This window comes from Argiope bruennichi, chromosome 3, assembly GCF_947563725.1.
Source record: "Argiope bruennichi chromosome 3, qqArgBrue1.1, whole genome shotgun sequence".
Lineage (NCBI taxonomy): Eukaryota > Metazoa > Arthropoda > Arachnida > Araneae > Araneidae > Argiope > Argiope bruennichi.
Window position 1 is genome coordinate 126494029 of NC_079153.1, and position 20257 is coordinate 126514285.

The 20257-nt window shown below is 30.6% G+C and overlaps 1 protein-coding gene across 5 annotated transcripts in view; it reads left to right on the forward strand.

Annotated features, from left to right (window-relative positions):
• The window catches only part of LOC129963701 (uncharacterized), a 54584-nt gene extending 38647 nt beyond the window's left edge, over positions 1-15937 (forward strand). For 2 of the 5 annotated variants that reach the window (XM_056078212.1, XM_056078213.1), the window contains exon 16: positions 12046-12215. In XM_056078212.1, coding sequence (XP_055934187.1) covers positions 12046-12197 — 152 coding nt within the window. In that variant the 3' untranslated portion in view covers positions 12198-12215. Of the gene's footprint in view, positions 1-5464; positions 5753-7323; positions 7547-12045; positions 12216-15784 lie in introns of those variants that run through there. The other 3 variants (XM_056078216.1, XM_056078214.1, XM_056078215.1) reach the window with 3 other exon arrangements.
• The last annotated feature ends 4320 nt before the right edge of the window (positions 15938-20257 follow it).

The following is a 20257-nucleotide window of genomic DNA, read 5'->3' on the forward strand; positions in this document are numbered from 1 at the left end:
CTATGTTGTTTGGATGTAAAAGAATAAGATTTTCATTTTGAAATTTTTTTTATTGGTTTTGTTTGGTGAGGAATTTTATGGCAATTCTAAAAGATTTATCTTTCTCATTAACACATATTCAACCAATACTTGTAAATCGCAAATGCGATTGCTTTTTTTTGTCACTTTAATAGCGCAAATATGTAAAATGAATCAGAATTCATGGATAAAACTTTATGAAATGAAAAATTACTTTAGAGCTAACATTTTCTAGGATATAGATATATATAAGAAAACGGCCTGTTGAAACATGAAGTCAAGAAATAAGCATAAATGAAAATGGACTGTTTACTAATGTTATCGCTGATAACTTACTTCACAATGGTTTTTGTAATAATAGGCCAAAATGCCAATTCCAATGATGTATTGTTTTCTTTGGAAGCTCCGAGGCTGGATGGCCTTTCATCTTCTGCTCTTCTGAAATGGTGTATGAATGACAAACAATATATGTTAAGCATAATTAATTAAAGCTTAAATTACTGTTATAGGCCAAAATAGATTCTTCCAATAGTAAAACTATTTTGTAGTATAATTGTTGTTAATAGCAGCAATTTCATAGATTTGTGGGAGGAATTTAGAACACAAGAATCGTACGCTAAACGTTCCATTCTCATTTCCAAGCTAGTATCGCGTTTTTAAATTTGGTGGATGCGCATGAAAGTATAATTATGAGCTTTGCTTAGATGAAACAGAAGTAAACAATGCTACAAGGAAATGACTTACGCTTTCTGTCACTATTGTTTTTGTGCTTCAACAGAACATACACCATTAGTTTGTTTGAAAAGAAAAGAAATGTTTAATGTAATGTATCCCATTTTCCCTTAAAGTTTTGCTCAAGTATTCCGATTTACTTGCATCTTAGAATCTCTTGTAAATATTGTGATTTTATTGTAGAGTATTATGTTTTTGATATGGATAAAGTATTATTTAATGCTGTTTTTATTGCGTGATAAAAGTACTGGAATTTATGTTTAAGGATTTTTATTTTATTTATTACTCTTACATTATAAAATTACATTTTTAAATGTTTTCTTTGATTTATTCATAGATTATGATTCTTTCTTAAATCATTCACTGCAATTTAGTTATTGTTTTTGTGTGTAACAATTATTTCCTTTATATTAAAAGACAAATTTTTAAGATTATCAACCCTAATATGATTAATGTTGAGAATTCGAGTAAATATAACAAAGAATAGTAATTTCATATTAAGTCTTGAAAGAAAGAAACAAACAAACAAACAAAAAAAAAGATTTTTTTAGAAAAGTGTTATTTCGATAACTTTAGCAATTATGAAAATCTGGGCATATTTACAATATTAAGGGGCAGTTTCAAAATTAAATAGCGAAATATTTATGAGCTGAGCGACAGTTTTCTAGTATTTTGTGGCGGCGTCCTGGCCTGGGGGTAGTGAATCTTTCCCCCGATCTGGGCTTCCCGGGTTCGAGCCCTGGTTCTGACATGGTTGCTTCTTACCCTGTGCTCTATCTGTGAGGTGTTTGAAAGAGTCCCCCCCCCCCTGTAAAAAGGAGTTGTGCAAGCGAGTTCTTCATATGAGCTAGAAGTCAGATTTCTGCCCTCAGCTGTTCAGGGGCCTTTAACCTCAGAAGCTACTGCACAAACTTGGCTTAAATCCCTGACTTAATCAATGGGTTTGTCTACGGCAAGTTTCATATGTTACAGCAACAACAGAATTTCGTATTCAGCATAGAAGCTTGTTGATGCTTTTTTTAAAATTGTGATTACATCAATCATAATAGTTTGCGTTGAAGTAGCGTTTTTAAACCGTCTATAAAAATCAATGTTTTGTATGCTACTTATATCTTTGAACTGGTTCGTGTATTTGTCTTATTAATTCAAATATTTTTTGTAATTTATATATGTTGTAAATCTACATATTACGAACAATTAAGTATCCAAGAGAAATAAGAAGAGAAGAATAAGGTAGAATAGTATCACTCTACATCACTACGATATTGTGTAATATATCAGGATCACACTTTTATGTATAAACTGGCTGTAAAACGAATAATTTTTAGTGGCATGATGGATTAATTTATTAATAAAGAAAACAATAAAAAATTGATTAAAAGAAGCGACATGTAAGAAAGTTAGTTTTAGAGGGAATCATATCTTTTTTATTTACTTTTTCTTTCTATTTACTGTCTAGAATAGATGTGATATTTTTGTGCATATACTTACAATTTAGCTAAATAAACATATAGATCTCTTACAATTATTCTCAATTAATATATTTTACAAGTGAAAGCGGAAATATTTCTATTTATTGATTTGCAGCTAGCGTATGGAGAGACCATGGAACATCTTCATATATATTATTTAGCATTTCTCATAACTTAACGGATTTAAATTTGAATGCCACCATGGAAATGTTCTAAACGCATCAGTAAAAGTCTGAAATAAGTCTTTTCAATGTTAAAAAGAGGTCTGATTAAAAGAGATGAAAATTTAATGTTTTGATTATAATGGAAAAAAATAATATCCTGTATTAAATTCATAGCTTTTCCTTTTATTTTTATCAGAGAGTTTCATTCTTATGTCATTCAATCAATACTGAAGAAGGGTCCAGCAAAATAGAAAAAAATGAAACATTTTCAGATATCAACAGAAAAATTTGATATTTTGTTACTCTTAATATGGCAAGTTGATATAGCATTTTTCTTGAAATAACATAACGTTAAAGACATAACGATCCATGAAACGTTCGAGTTTCTTGATTATATTCTTCGAATAAGCAATCTGTCATTGAGATAAAACTGAAAAACATCCAAGAGTGTAGAAATAAAAGAAGATTTCAGAAGAAGAGAATTTATTAACACAAAATTAGAAAGAGTGATTATTTTTGAGTCATATGCATATGCTCAGAATTCACTCACACTACTGAAGTGGAATGATAGAAGAAGAATAGAAATAAACTTCACACTGCCTTAGGAGGTTGAACAAGACTCCTCATTTCTGTAAAATGACAAAGTAATCAATTATTGCTCGTTTTGATTGAAGACAATCAAACAACTTTTCACAATCTCCATTACTAAAAGAATTCAAGCATTTTTGAACAAATCTTGGTTGAAAAACAGAAGTTTTGAAAATGGAAGATTCATTACAACAAAACAAATCGCCAATATCGCGGGATAAATATAATCAAGTAGATTTGTTATGTGAATATTCAGCAGGCATCGGAACTTACAAAAATCAATCAGAAACAAGAAAAAAATCCCCTGAAATAGCTATCATATTTTCATGACTGCTAAGTATTGGAGTGTCCGAGGATCGAAATGTCATTTTCAAGGCAGTTAAGTATCAGATTAAGAATGCGAGATAAACTATCTGAATATCTCACCTATAAAATTTTATTTATCAGTATTATTTTAAAATATGTAAATGCAGTAACTGATTCTTCAACAGTGGAAGAATGTAGATTCTATAAGCACATAATGTTTAAAAATGTTTTAATGAAATCTTCACCATATTTTAAGCATTTATAATGAAGAAAAACGTTGCAGATATATTATACAATAACGTTTCCTTTTAGAGCGATATCATAGAATTATGTAGCTATCTTTACCTATGTCAGCCTGAACGTTTTACTTATGTTCTTGTTCCTAGGGCCACTTGAAAACAAACAATAAAACTTTATGTCAAATGGGGATATTTTAGATTTCAAATAAACTCGAAATGTTAGGAAATCTTTCCATAAAGTCAGAGCTTTATCACTTGCTTCTTGTATCAAAAAATGTTCATTTATGTTTATTTAAATATCTTTATGAAACGTTGAAGACGAAGGTTGAAACAAAGAATGCTCCTTGACATACTAAATAAGGAGAGAGAAAAGAAGAAGAAAAGGAAAACAAACAAACAAACAAGCAAACAAAAAAAACACAGGAATTTCAAAGCAGAAAGAAATCTACTTCACTTACCACCTCTTTAAAAAAAGGAGAGTCTAAAAAAAGGAGAATCTCTTACAACGATGCTTTTCTTCTAATATATGAAAACAATTGACAACTGATACGATCCTATGAGAAAAACAACCATCAAAAAATTTCCAACAAAGAAATTCTTCTTAATCCGCAGTTTTCTACATAAAGCCAAGAAAGTTATATTTCTTTTACGAATCTTATAAATACAAAATTCAACGCTCGTTTATGGAATTGCATATGTGTTAAACTTACTTGGTGGAACAAATACTTAAAAGCCTTCATTTGAAAATAATTATTTATTTCAAATACTTGAAATTACAAACTGAAGTCTCTTTTGAAATCAGACAGCTTTTCAAGAAGTGAATTAGAAAATGGATCCGATATAAATTTCTATGTTCCCACCGAACGTGGTTCCTGCTCTCTTTCTTCACTTTCATTTTCACTTGCTATAAAGCTGTCATTAGGATCTTTTATTTCACCATATTCTGGCACAAAATGTTTATATAAATCTGAGGATTCAGACATCACCATACCTTATGTGTATAAAATATTGTATGTTGCCTCCATGATGTGTTTCCGATATTCTGAAAGTCATACAAACCATGAAGATACTATAATAAAATTATCGAGAATTTGTAGTAATTGCATTGTCCGATTTAAAAACAAATTATAATAAAATTATGTATTTGACATAAGCATATAAAATTTGCACTCACGACGGCTAGACTATAAGCGCCATCTAGTTGTAATTCCGAAAAAAAAATCAAATTTCATACCTGAAAATGTATGTCCTCACAAAAACGCTTTTTTATTTTATCATAATTTTAATGTCTGACGTACTCACGTAAGTTCAGGGTATTAATTTTCCTGGATGCTAAAGAGGAAAATGCGAACGAAATGAGTAGAAAAAAAATAATATAAAAATTCAACTTTAGAGATGTATTTTAACCAAATGCATGCATTTATATGAAAATAGATTTATTAATTAGGAAGCCCATTAATATTGGACAAAAGAAAACTTATTAATTTAAAAACATGTTTAATATCACGTCAGCAATCCTATTGCAACTTTTCAAAGATGAACATGCTTTTAAATCGTTCCACCTCTCAATGTGGTTTTCAGCATAATGGAACTCTCATTCATTTTCACATATGAAGTAAAGAAACATCTAAACATTACTGAAAGTACATGATAGTACTGAAAAGGATATGGTGGTTTGATTTATTGGCCTGCCAGATCGCCGCACTTAATATACCTTAATGAATTTTCAAATGCTTGCACATTTATAATAACATGAATCTCCAATCAGGAAAAAAATATCTTAGTATAATTGATTCAAATATTAGATTATTTTAAATTTGTTTTCGCTCATATTATAGCAAAGTAACAACTTAAATCATTTAAATTTGGTGATCTGTAGGTCTTTTTTTAAACATCTAATTTATGTACACAGTTTTATGTAACAAGAACCATTTCATCTTTGCAGCTTTTATTGCTGGAGTTACTTTCGGGTGCCTCGCTTTTGGATGTATTTTAGGAATGTTTGCCTACTCTGAATCAAAGAGATTGGAAGACATGTACAAGAAATAATAAAGAAATTCTGAGTTTCTAAACTATATTCTTTAATACTTGCCTATATTTTACAAAGCATATTTCCTTTAAAACGGCAGAGTTGTTATTTTATACCATGATGAAATCAATAATTTGTGTAACCTGTTATTATACCTATTTAAGTGAAAATTATAAATAAAAATATCTATGGTTTTGTTTGTTACATTGGCTAATTCTATTTCTAATTCTAAAATTATGACGGGCATTGAAACAACAACTGAAAAATAGAAAATTCAGTTAGTTAGATTAACGTCCCGTTTTATTTTGGGACGGACTTCGTAATTTTGAACCGCGGTCAGATGATGATACCTGTGCTGACACCCCCTCTCCAAACTTCCACATGACACTAGCGGGAGCACATTTGGCTCCGATGGATTTAACGTGCACCAGACTCGCTTACACGACGGTGGAATTGGATCTCGAACCTGAAGCCCTCAGGTTCCAAAGCCGAGACCTTACCACCAGGCAACCGGCCCACAAATCTCAAGAGAGTGTGAGAGATTTCAATAGTAGATATGTATTAACACCTCTGATATCGTTTTTTAGCTTGGCATTGACTGTAAGACAATTATGGGCTTCCAATAATTTTTACACTTCAATGCGCCGGCGACCTGACATAGGGATAGCGGGTCTTCCCCGTGATCTGGGCAGCCCGGGTTCGAGTCTTGTTTCGGGCAGGGTTGTTATTTATTCTGTGTTCTATCTGTGAGGTGTGTGAAAGAGCCCCCCCCCCCCCGTAAAAAGGGATTGTGCAAGCGAGTGTGTGAGTATATCTTCATATGAGTTAGAAGTCAGATTTCTGCCCTCGGATACTCAGGGGCTTTCCCTTCAGAAGCTACTGCACACTCGGCTTAAATCGTTGACATTTCGTTAGCGGGCGTGTAAAGTGCCATAATTCACAACAACACTTCAATGCTGGAGTTATTTTGTTATCGCCAAAATTCGGTGATAATCTTTTGAAATATCGAGTTTTATTGTGCAGAATCAACGTAGGTTTTAAAAGCCAATAAATAGAAATGATTTTTTAATAGCTGAGGAATATTTCAGAGCCATTTAACATGGTTTAATGATACAAGCTTAGTTTTGGAGCAGAATTTTTAATTTTGTATTAATTCCTTTTCAAGAAAAGAAGTAGCGACCTCTTCTTTGTTTTAAAATCTTTGAGCATCTAAAATTGGAAATTAAATGCAAAAACTAAGTATTAATTGTTATTAAAATCATTCAGTCTAAAATAGTTATTCAGCTGATACTATTACTTTAAGAATTCAAAATTATTCTTGTTTATTAATATTCAAGAATATAAAACAGGAACATTCTGTGTTAGTTTTTGGAATTCTAGCATTTTACATGCGACCCCATTTGGGATGAGGTGGAGTTAAAGAAGTACTGACGTAGAAAATACAAGAAAACGGTGGATGTATTTTTTTGTGCAAAATATAAGAACTTGTTCTTACAAACAAGAGAAAAACACGAAATAAAAAAAAAATCATATTATTTTTTGAAAATAAAAAAAGAATGACAAGATTTTGTTCCAAATCTGAAGTTTTTGAAAGATTGAACAAGTTTCGCTTCAAACATCATCTATTGAGTGAGGCAAGCATTATTTTTTTCCGTTTGAATTCTATAACATGATTACTTTAAATCTGAAGCAAAACTGAAACAAAATAACATACAGCTATGCTAAATCTGTATTTTATTTCAGTTTTTCTGGAATGAAAAGGGTTACTTTTGCAGGTGTTGTTGCTGGGTTCGTTTTCGGAAGCTTGACTCTCGGGATGATTTTCGGTTCAGTAACCTGTTGCCAATGCAAAAGAAAATTAAAACAGCTTGAGGCAGAGATTCAAATGCAAAATACAGACGTGGCAAGCTGAATCAATGGAATTCTTTTAAAGACTTTATTGAATGTATATCTGTTTTGATAATATTTTTCTTTGCCTTGCATTAAAGTACATTTAGTAAAAAGAAATATATAGTTTTCTTATTCGTTTATTAGTTTCTAATATTGTTTTTGTGTATCAGTACGTTAAAAGGGCAGTATTATTTATATTGCCTTCTCGATAAAATTAATCTTTTATTTCTTATTGATCTTCTAGCGGGCTAGCCCTCTATATTAACATTAGAGGTCAAATTTATTTTTTGGATACATTATTATAAAATATAAATTTTTAAAATGTTAATTAATAAAATTAGATTGTAATGAATAAAGGTTAATAAGAACAACAATTTTAAATAATTTTTATTTAAACTATGTAAATCAGAATGAAACTATGTAATCATAGAGAAACTATGAAATCATAAAATATAATGTAAAATGACCAAAGATTTTGCTGACTGATGTGGAAATTAAATACAGATGCCAATATTCTGATTTAGATATTTGCTTTCATAATACAAAAGTATAGAAATGATAAAAAAATAAAAAAATTGAAAGTTAGATATAAAAAGCAAAAAGTCAGTTCCATACTCACTTCATTTATATCGTTGCAGCCCAACACAAATATGTTTAAAATGTTCCAAATAGATAAATTTCTGAAAAATATCACAGCTAAATTTGTGATTCTAATGCGTTTATTACTTTGATAAATTTGCATTTTTTCATCTGATGACACATTTTTAACCCCTTGACATACGGATTTACTTAACTTTCTAATTAGATGACACATCCTATTTTGAATATATATTGTTATTTTGATTCTTATAACAATATAAGAGGCATTTGAGATATTGAAGCGTTTCTAAGTAATTTTTGTATTTTTAGCTACTTAATTCTGTCACTTAATTACAGATTTAAAACTAAAAATTCAGTAATTCGATGTATGTCAGACACGTCATTGTATGCGAAGGAGTTAAAACCTAGTTATGCTTTTCTTTTCTAATCTATTATTTTACTTTTTGGTGAAAAGGCAGGCACACTTCGCTCAATGTACTCTTTCAAGAGAGCGTTTGCTAGATGTCTTAGATATTTACTGCAAAGTAGTTTTTCTTTATTGTTTGTCAAATGAATAATATAGCTGTTGATTGCATCTAGATAATTAAAAAATTTTTTTTTCAGAACAACAGATAAAAGAAGATACAGCAAAAACTTACTTTAACGGTTAGGCATATCTTTGAAATACAGATAAAAGATTAATGCTGTTTTTAACTAGTTTTATAGTTTATAAAGTAACCTTCCATTGTGGATATTCACCAATAGTATAAAAATATAATATAAATTTATAAAGTACTAAATAATTAATTTATAAACTTATTTCTTTTATTCGTAATTTTAAAGCTTAAACAGTTTTATTCAGAAGTATTGAACCATTGACCTCTATACTGAATTGAAAAAAAAATACATTTTAAATTATTTCAGATAATTCAGAGGGTTTTTTATGTTAGGTAGTACATACCAATTAAAAAAGATATGAGCCAATTAAATATAAAATATCGCATAAATAAATCTATTAAATCCGCTCCGGTCAAATATATTAAAAAGAATTTAAACTAAGTTGAATTGAAATAAATGAAATAATAATTAAACAACAGGTTCTTTGAAAAAATCCAGATTGTTTTGGATTGGAACTAGGGCTATAAACATTGATTGACATTTAAAATTTGCATAATGTGTTTGACAGACATACTTTTTAGAGTTTTTATGGTCGTTTTTCTGGCCGTTATATCATTATTTTATTATAATGATAATTTATCCTTATCATAATATATTATCATGATAATTTATCCGTATGATAATTTATGTAAGATAATTAGCCACACGAAATTTTTTTGAAATTTTTAATGTAATATTTGTTATACGTATTAACAATTACCTTATCAATTATAAATCTTTATTATACGCTTATTACGTTATAAAAGTATTTTCATACTTAATTTTAATTTTGTAATTATATATATATATATATATATATATATATACACTTTTATTACTGTTTTATTTATCATAATCAAAAAAAAAAATTAAAAACTATTTAATAAAACTACAAATTAACAATCTCATAAAGTAAAAATCATTTTCAATATTTAATTAAAAACAAATGTATTTTATTCTACAATGAAAGAGATTTTTTAAATATTCATTTAACAACAATTCTAACCTATATTTATATATTCGGACACTCAATGGAATGCAAAAGTTCACTCAATTGAACGCATTTCTTTGAAGAATATATAATCTTTTTACTTAAAAATAATTTTACATACATTTTATTTTGTAAACCGATCATCATCTCAAAATAAAAAAAAGCTTACTTCTCAAACTAAAACGAAAATATTAATTGCATTTAGCAATTTTTAAACCTTATAATTTTTTTAGAAAAATCTATACTTTTTACCAAATGGTTTTTGAAAATTGATGAAATTTTTTAAAAAAGATATTAATAATTTTCTAAGAATGATACAAAATTTAAGTAAAGATTGTTGGTGACAAATTGGAGGCAAATAAATAAAATGATTTAAATCATCTATGACATTTTCGCTCAGTTGAAATGGCAATATGAAATATAAAATAATTTTTGTACACCTGAAAACAGCTTTTAATTAATTAAAATTAAATATGTAATTAATTATCATAGAATATGTATCAAAATCTCTCTTTCATTACATTTATGAGTAAATCTTGAGGAATTCTTTCGAGTAATTAGGATTTCAGTAACATGAATTTATTTATGCATTTTGTGCTTATTTTTATGTAGATGATTTGGGGTGGGGGTGGGGGTGGGAAGGATTTTAAATAAAGAAAGTTTCGAGTTGCTACTTGAAGTGCCATAAGGTGATTTAAGTAAAATCATATTAGCAATTTGAAATACCAGTGAAAATTAGGCAGATATTTCATAATTAAACATTTTTAAAGGACTTCCACAAAAATTGAGAAAGAAATAACTGCTACCAAAACTTCCTGAACAAGGGCGTTATTACACTCATGTCCAAAATTAAGGTCACAAAAATGTTTTTCAAAGTAATTTTAAATGGCTACCAGTAAAATTTAAACAAATTATATTTTATATAATGTGAAGGACTGGTAACACGATATTAACCTTTGCTGTGCGAAAAAATGTTGTTTAGCATTAGGTTTTGAGGAACTATTGAAATTAGACCGTATAAGCATCTGGGATTTTTGCCTGAAATTTTGTGAATATTGCATTAAAACAAAAAAATTAACCTGTTTCCAGTGAGAATGAGTTCTCATAATCGTTTAGACGGTTCCTTAAGATGTAGATCCGTTGGCAGGCTTGAAGCTGGACAGTCTCAAGCGGAGGTGGCTCGATGGTTACAAGTGGCACCGAAAGTGGTACCCAGGTTGTGGAATCAATTCCAAACAAGTGGTACTGTAACTAGGAAGGCCGATCAAGGTCGTCACAGAGCAACGACACCGGGACAGGATTGCTTTTTGGCATTAAACGCAGGACGGCATAGGCTGACAATGGCTCCTCAACTTGCTCGTAACCTTGCTGCTGCGTCTGGAATAAGAATTTCCAGACAAACAGTATACAAACGTCTAGCAGAGAGGATCCTTTATGCCCGGCGACCAGTTGAGTGCGTCCCTTTGACTGCATCCAACAGAAAAGCCCGGTAATTGTGGTGCCGAACACATCAGTCTTTTGCACAGCAAGAACGGAAGCGTGTTCTTTTCAGTGATGAGTCGAGATTTACCACACAGAGTGACACTCGTCGAATCTTCATCTGGAGAGAGCGAGGAGCTCGCTATCATCCCTCCCTACGTAAAAGAAATCGACAGATTTGGTGGCAGAGGAATCCTTGTCTGGGGTGGCATAATGTTGGGCAGTCGGACACCACTGCACGTCTTCGATGCGGGCACTGTCAATGCACATCCCTATAGGGATGAGATCCTTGAAGCCTATGTGAGGTTGTTCCGGGGTGCTTTTGGTCCAGACTTCATGTTTATGGAAAATAACGCGCGTTCACACAGAGCCCAGATCGTTGATGATTTTCTTGAGGAAGAGGATATTCGACGTATGGACTGGCCCTCGAGGACTCCGGATCACAATCCTATTGAACATGTTTGAGATGGTCTCGGAAGAGCCATTGCACAGCGTAAGCCCCCTCCTAATACCCTCCAAGTGTTAAAAGCCGCGCTTTTGGAAGAATGGGCTTTGTTGCTCCAGGAATTTATTGACACCCTCATAAACAGTATGAAAGCTCGTTGTGAAGCCTTTATAGCAGTGCACGGGGGTCACACTCCATATTAGACAGGTTTTCCCCGAGATAAATGCCTTATCTCTGATTCATAATGAAACACTTTTTGATATACCCTGTTTCTTAATTCTCAATTAAAATATTTTCCCTGTTGTTATGTGTCTATGTTCTTTCTTTCATTGTAGTGCCAAACTTCGTGGCAACACAGTGAATAGTTTTTGAGTTTTCACAGATTTTATGTTTGTGACCTTAATTTTGGACATGAGTGTATTTGTATTCTTAAGCATTCAAAAATTATTTTTACAGGTGTTGTGGCTGGTTGTGTTTTTGGATGTACTCCCTTGGCAATTTTCATAGGTGCTTTTATCAGCATTAAGATAAGAAAGAAACTAGATCAGGATGAAAATGATTGCATTGCAGAAAGTGGCTCTGTGGAACTGCCTCCAATGAAGAGCTAAAGGATTTTATAATTTTACAATAAATGCGTTTCTTTTTGGTAACATTTTGTTCCGTTTTATGCAAAAGGAAAGAGATAAAAGTTGCCTTAAAATTATTCGAGTAATTTATTTGTATTTTTCTTTTTAAGGATTTTATTTTCTGTTATCACAATATATACATTTAAATTCAGCTGGATTTATCTACTTTTAGCATTTAGGAATAATTTTTAAAATATTATTTTGAATGGCTCAATAAAATGCATTATATTGATGCATTGTATTGTTGATATAAAATGCATTATATTGTTGAAGTTCAGTTAAAGTACTGAAAAAAAAATTTAATTCCGAACTATAGAAATGTGGATAGTTAACTATCCAAAAAAAGCAACGTTAAGATTTTTTAGGTAATACGTAATATCAGAACTTCATCTGAATATTATTATTTCTATTATCAATGATGATAAATGGCATTTTCTGAAGGAATAAATCGTTTATAGTGCAATTAATGGGCAAAAGGATATATAATTTATCGATGATATAAAAAGATTTCTCTTGAGATCGAAATAGAGACTTCCTAATCCTGTATAACTTTTAAAAATATCATCGCTCAAAAATTTGTTGTTTCTTATGGCACTTGCCACGGACAAGCCCGCTGTTACGAAGACAGCGATTTAAGCCGGTGGGGGAGCGTCTCTTGTTTTTATAGTAGCACCAACTAGACCCAAAAGTACGACTTTGCTACTCACGCATCACTCATTCGCTTGCACAATCCCTTTTTACAGGAGGGTACATTCACACATCTCACAGATTGAACAATGGAAGAACAATCATGCCCAAACCGGGACTCGAATCCGGGACGCCCAGATCACGGGGAAGATGCGCTACCCCTATGCCAGGATGCCGACTCACAATTTTGTAATTACGTGATTTTCTTCCATTATTGAAATCTCAAGAATAAGGGATCTGTTAAATATCTGTATTTTGCCTGAAGAATAAGAAAATGGAATCACAGTACCGCAGATATTAGAAGAGGGAGACGAAGCGATACTAATGCTGAGCTTTTAGTAATACTGTAATATCATAGGACTACTGTATTAAAATGATACGTATACAAAATGAACAGATATATGATTGTTGATATTTGCATCCTTTAATATCTACTTTCTCATATATGAATCGTCAAAAAATTCGAGTTCAAGATTTTGACGAGTTTAGTTTAGTTATATTAACGTCCTGTTGTAAAGCAACACTAGGGCTATTTTGAGATGGACCTCGTCATTTTGAACCGCGGTCAGATGACGAGGACGACACCTGAGCTGGCACCCCCCTCTCCACGCCACACCACACCAGCGGGAGGACGTTTGGCATGACGGATTTAACGTGCAACAGACCCTCTTACACGACGGTTCGGTGAAATCGGGTCTCGAACCTGAAACCTTACGGCTCACAAGCCGAGACCTTACCACCAGACCACTGCGTCCCCTCGAGATTTTGACGAATCTTCAAGTTTTAGACTTCCCCGAGTTTTAAAAACACATTTTTCGAAAATGTCCGTCTGTCTGACTGTGTGACAAACATAACAACGCTTTCAGCTAGATGGACGAAATTTGATATATGATTTTTATACCAAATTTGCTGATTTCTACGAAATTGTGTGTAAAATCAGATCATAGTAAGTTCGTCTGTCCACCTGTTCGAATATAAATTAATACGATCACTGCAGAACGAAGAAAGCTAAATAGATTACCTGTTAAATATGTGTATCGAATCTTTAAACACCTTTCAAAGTTTGAGCCAAAACCAACAATGCACAGACTGTACGTCGATCTGTACCTTCAGAAACATGTAAAGGTGATAATTAAAAAATGCAGTGACTTTAATATATCATATTAGTTATAGGATTTACTGACTACAAGTTTAGTTTTGTGTCATATATGTGTTTTAATCATTTTAGAAAAACGTTTCTAAAGCACAAATTTGATTTTCGGATACAATTTATCGCATGCCATGGATTATTTGCCAAAAAACTTGCCACGATCACACGATAGATTCAGCAAAAATACTAAATTTAAGACAATATTTCGAAGATTTTGTATGCCCATGTCATATAAGGCGTTCTCTGTATTAACAGTTTGATTAGAGAATATGTGAGGCATTTTTCTTGGGTGGGGGGGGGGAGAGGGGAGGTCATTCCCGCTGGTTTAATATAAACTACCGTTTTATTATGAAAATTTTTTTATTGCGAGAATCGTGAACATCGGCCAATGCTTAGGAAATTTAATTGAAAGTAAGCATCTAGTATTTCTGATGAACAAGGAAGTCGCCAATGTCGCCCAGTAAAAGAATGAATAAATTGAACAGTTCATGGAAAAAGGATAATTTTTCACAATCACTTTGTTGTATTTCTGTTTATCATTATTGCAAAGATACGATATATATTTAACCCTTTTTCCTATGAAGGTGACATTCACCACATGATTTAATGCCGCAACTCGGGAGGTGACTGTCCCTCACCACTTTGTTTGGTGCGGAAATTCGATTTTTAAAAGACTCAGCATACATTTGAAATATCGCGTATAGGTTTAAAGATTAATAAAGCTGTGTATATAAAGGTTTTATACGCTAAATTGTGAATGCAATCATTTTAAGTTACTTTCTTCTAACTCAAAGCGTTACAAAACGTCTCGAGTTTCTGGTTCGAAACTCGAGACGAAATTGGTCTCAAAGACAAAGGGTTAACATTTCGCTGAACCAAGTTTTAAAGAAATGACTTTGTAGATTGAGACGATATTGTTAACCAATGCTTTTTATTATTATTATTATTTTTTTGTTATTTTGTATATTACAAATCACTCTTTATTACTTTATTATTTTGCAATTACCTTATACTTACTATAACTATTTCATTTTTGTAATTTCATATTATTTTACCTGTTACTAAATGTTTCATGTAATTGTTAGTGAATTTTGATGAAAGATGATGGGCTTTTTTATTTCAATTAAAAAATTATTTGTCGCATTTAATAAGGAAAACAAATGATTTAAAAATTTGATGTTTTCTTTGAGATGGAAAAGAAGGCTCGACACTGTTTCACAACAATACATCTTTTAGAGTAATTTAATTACGGAAATATCGACTATTATATAAATCTAAGAATTAAATATTGGTTCTCTTAACATTTGTTTCTCCAAAGATTATTTTTATAAAACTTAATAAAGATAAAATAAGTAATTTTTTAAAGAATTGCCAAAATACGTCTTTAAAACCACTTTCAAACTTGAAGATAATTTATAATGACGTCTTCAGATATACTTTCGTATAAAAAAATATTTTACATGTAAACTGATTGGTAAAAGTGATAGCGCATCCATTTAATCCATAGATACAGCACGATAGTCTCTAAAAGCAAACAGTTTTACGAGACTATACAATCATTACATTGCACACAAATGATTTTCAAATTGACATTTGATTTCAAGTGTTATATATTAATTCTAATAGAATATTACATCTGATACAACTAAAAGCGAAAATGAAGATAATCTCAAATCTAATAAAAATAAACATATTTGAATTTTTATGGAATGAAAAACATTTATTTTAACAGGTTTTATAGCTGCCGTCACTGGTGGATGTTCTGCCTTTGGTCTTCTTCTAGGTTTATCAGTCGGCTCTATCAAGAATGCAAGATTTTGACCATGCTAAGTTGATTAAATAACCGAGTTGGAGGCAGAAAAATGCTAGAGAATGGCCTTTTAAATTCTACGTAATGTTTTACTTTGTATTTAATTTTTTTATTACATATGAAACCGTTTTTGACGATGCAAAAGTTGCTTTCTTTAAAAAAATTCACTTACTTTTATAGAAACCGTCAGAAAATTCAACTTTATCTTTAATTCTTTTAGTATTGACCTTAGAAAAAAAAATCAAATCTTTAAAGAAATGGGCAGATATTTGCCAATAAAAATAGTAGAAGAGCTAAGAAAATGTCTGGAAAAACAAGTTATTTTTAATAAATACCAAATTGAGGTAAACGTATGGCCGGATTAAAAATATAACTTTCAAAATGTATTAGTTTTAAATCAAAATTTGATTTAAAAGCAAAATTGTAATCACAAGATATCAAATTACATTCATTTAAGCGTCTTTTTTTTGAGCTATCGTTTTTACATATATACAAAAATATTGACTAACGGTCAAACCATTGATAGTTTCAAATTTGATATAAATCTACGCTTTAAATGTTAAATCTGTGAAATGAATTTTATCTATTTAGCTCTTTGTTTTATAATTATCGGTACAACTTGCATTTAAGTAGTTGGATAGATAAACAAAATCCAATAAGAATAAGTCTAAATATCGACAAATCTAGTGAGCAGACCATATCTCCAATATTAGCCATCCAGAGAAAAGCGTTTTTAAGTCACCGTGTTCACAAATGGAGAGCGACATTATTAAAAGATGAATTTTACGGACTCGGAGATCAGAAACGTATATTTGTCAAAATATCAATCTATTTTTTGACGAATGCAATTATTTCTCTTTATATACGATTAAGTGAAATCAGAATTATGAACTTTGAAATTGCACAATTACAATTTATCAAAATTACTTTTAGAATTTGCGGAAGTTATTACCTTTAAACTGTCTTTTTCAAATCGAATTCCCGAAATAAGAAGTTAAAAATAGTCAAAAAGTCCAGCACGATAATTCGTAAAAACTGCAAATTATTTGGAGAAAAATTCAGTAGCTAACCAATTATCAAGGAGCAGCTAAATTTTCGCTAATTTAAATAACATTACACGTAATGTTTAAGCAGACTGTGTATGAAAGACATCTCCATTAATGATAAAGATGAATGTATGTGCAGTTGCGAATATATTGGGGATTTATCATTCGATTTAGAGCTAATTCAGCATTTGTATACTTTGGAAGTAAAAATATGCACCTCGAAGCGATATTTTGAAATTTGAATAGGAATTTGATTTAAAATAAAGCGAAATTTGGTCATTTTTTCCGTTATGACTTAACAATAGTACAGTACAAAACCGATTTCTTTCAAGCTATAATTCAACAAATTATTTTTCGATTACACCAATTTTTCTGCTATATAAATTTGTTATAAAATATATTTAAAAATGGAAATCTTATTAATGAAGTGAAACGCAGTCGTTTTCATTGTTGATGCCACTACTTTATCCCAATATTCCCCCATAGTTGATCAAGAAATGGAAGTTCGATTCATGTTTCCAAGTTAAATTTCAGTTTGATTTCTACTAGCATATTAAAAGAATGATTTTAGTAAAACTTTTTAATTTTGTTGTACTTGCAACTAAGGTTCACTTCAAGTGGCCGCACTTGAAAAATTTTTTTTAACACGAATATTCTATTCTAGGATGGTAAGTGTACAATTGCAAAGATAGAAAATTAGGAAAGGGCAGAGCACAATGAGCAGGAAGGTATCAGGCTTCTAAAAGTACATATTGTACGTCTTTCAAAATTGATAGGTATATAATATCTTCAACAAAATGTTATACAAGATCTCAAAATATTTTTTAAATTACAAATTTCGTTTGCTTAATTCCAATAATACGATTAGTCTCTAAAAGAGTAATTAATAAACAGACAAACATACTATTGATTTTCATAAAAGAACAACCGATTTGGCATGTTTAATAAACAATCTAGAAACCTTATCCTTTCTATCAGAAAATATGACTGAGATAATCTTTAGTACTTTCGCAATTGCAAAACACATCAAGAAACTACACTTTATTTTTAAAGTGGGGCATCTTTTATGACACCAGTTTAATGCGCTCTTGTGCTAAGTACTAGCGTTATTCATGTTCACGAGAGCTCGTTTGTGGTATTACTGAAAATTAACTTCCCGATGAAAATTAATAGACTCCTCCAAGATTTAAAGCTCCTTTGAACTTCTCCATTTTAGTTTTGAAAATCACGAGGATATGTGCGAATTACAAGAAATATCGATATGGACAATTTTGAAGTTAAACAATTCAACTTAATTATGAAACATTTCTTTTAAAAACTTGACTACGATTGATGTATAAGAAATTTGAACGTGCTTGAAGCCTGCTTATAGATGTCTATTTTAACATAAAAAATCGTAGAACTCAAGTTTGCTTTCAATGTTAAAATGGATGCGGTGCTTTTTGGGTTATTTTACATTTGTTTACTCAAAATCTATGCTTTCTTTACATTTGGAAAGAAAATACTAGTTACTCTAATGAAGCCTTATAAATGGTTATAATTATACCACATCCAATTTTCATAAACCCACGAAATTGGTTAAATAACAATGAACTAAAGATAAGAGGTTAGATTTCAATTTTTGGAGTTTGAGATAGTAAGTTGCTTCGGTAAAGATCCGCGTTTTCCTAACATGACGCAACGATATCTTGTTTCAACTTGTCAATATTTGAAAAGTTATTTCTTTGGTCATAGTTTTTAGATAGTTAATGCATAAGATTTTTTTACTTCCCTTAATTGCTCATATAAGAGAATCGTAAGAAAAACCCAATATGGACGTAAGGAACTCTACTATAAATATTAAGCGATTTTCTAAATTTTTAAAACAAATCTTTGATATTAACTGTAGTAAAGAATAAGATAAATTTTGAAATATATTTCATCGGCGAAGTAATAAGAAAATCTAATCTTATTCAAAGTTTTGCTTTTGAAATTAAGATGCCAATAAAAAGGAAAACCTAAGTGGTTAAAGGAAATTACAGAAAGAAATGAGCATTAATATCATAGGTTGAGATGACCCATGCATGTTTGAGGATAGGGCAGTTTATTTCCAACAAATTGACTAGTTTGATAAAAGCATATTCGTATGAACTGTATAGTGCACGCTATTCTACATGGACATAACACGCGCAATTCTCAAAATTTCAGGGATGTAAAAATTATTCGAGAATACATTTTCCGAAATTTTGAACCGTTAGAGAACAGACTCAAATATCAATTATGTCTCAATTTTCAGGTTCATTTTTAAAGCCAAGTACCTTTTAAAAAAAAAAAACGATTAAATTTCTGGATAGTCAGCATATCCTACAGAACGCGAAGAAGCGAATAGCCAGAATCCGACATTAACTTAAACCATCAAATTAAATATGCAGCTAAGGCATCTACATATTAAAATCCACAGCAAATGCGATCCAAGATAAAGAAAAACTTCAAATTAACTGGAAATAAAAAATTTATTAATTGAAACATTTACATCGTACTAAGACAATTACTACACAGAAGAAAATTTGAATCTTGGGTATTTACAAGATCTTAGATTGAATGTTTACAAGTCTTAAGAACAAATGTAAAGAACACAAAGTTAATACGAATACGAATCATTAACTCTGACTAATTGTTATACAATGTCTAAGAAATGATGCTTTGCAAATTTAATAAGATAATTTTAAGAATAGAGTAAATTAATTCAAGAAAAAGAATTAACATTGCATTATAACAGACAAATCAAACGGTACGTTATAAAATATGGCAAGTATATAAATCAGAATTGTTGACAATTCGTAAGAAATATAAATAAGAGCAATTCACAAATTAAGAACGTAACCCAAATTTGTGCTGCAAGGATCTCATTCATTAAGATAATTCAAAACATTTTAGCGGCTCCTTTTTCGTAAATCGCCTGCTATCTCAGAAATAAACAAGCGCAACTTCCAAATTGAAGCAGATTTTCTTGTATAAAAATTATAGAAATCTACGTTATAAATAGTAGATATTTAAATGCAATACGAACATTATCAGGTTTGCAAAATGAAATTCTGAATTTTAACAGAACAAATCAGCTGATTTACGTAAATATTCAGTGCTAATTTAGAATTTAACATTTCTGTACACAAAAGTAACTATTCTAGACATGGGCATTTTATTTACATTGTAAATTTATTTAAAATTCCACGATTTGCCTTTAATAAATGACAGAAGAAACATTTCATAAAATTCATTGCAAATTAATAAAATCAATGCAAACAGATTCTGAAAAACGAAGTTAAATCTATGCTTTCAAAATTAATAGAAAACCCAGTTTTATGATCAT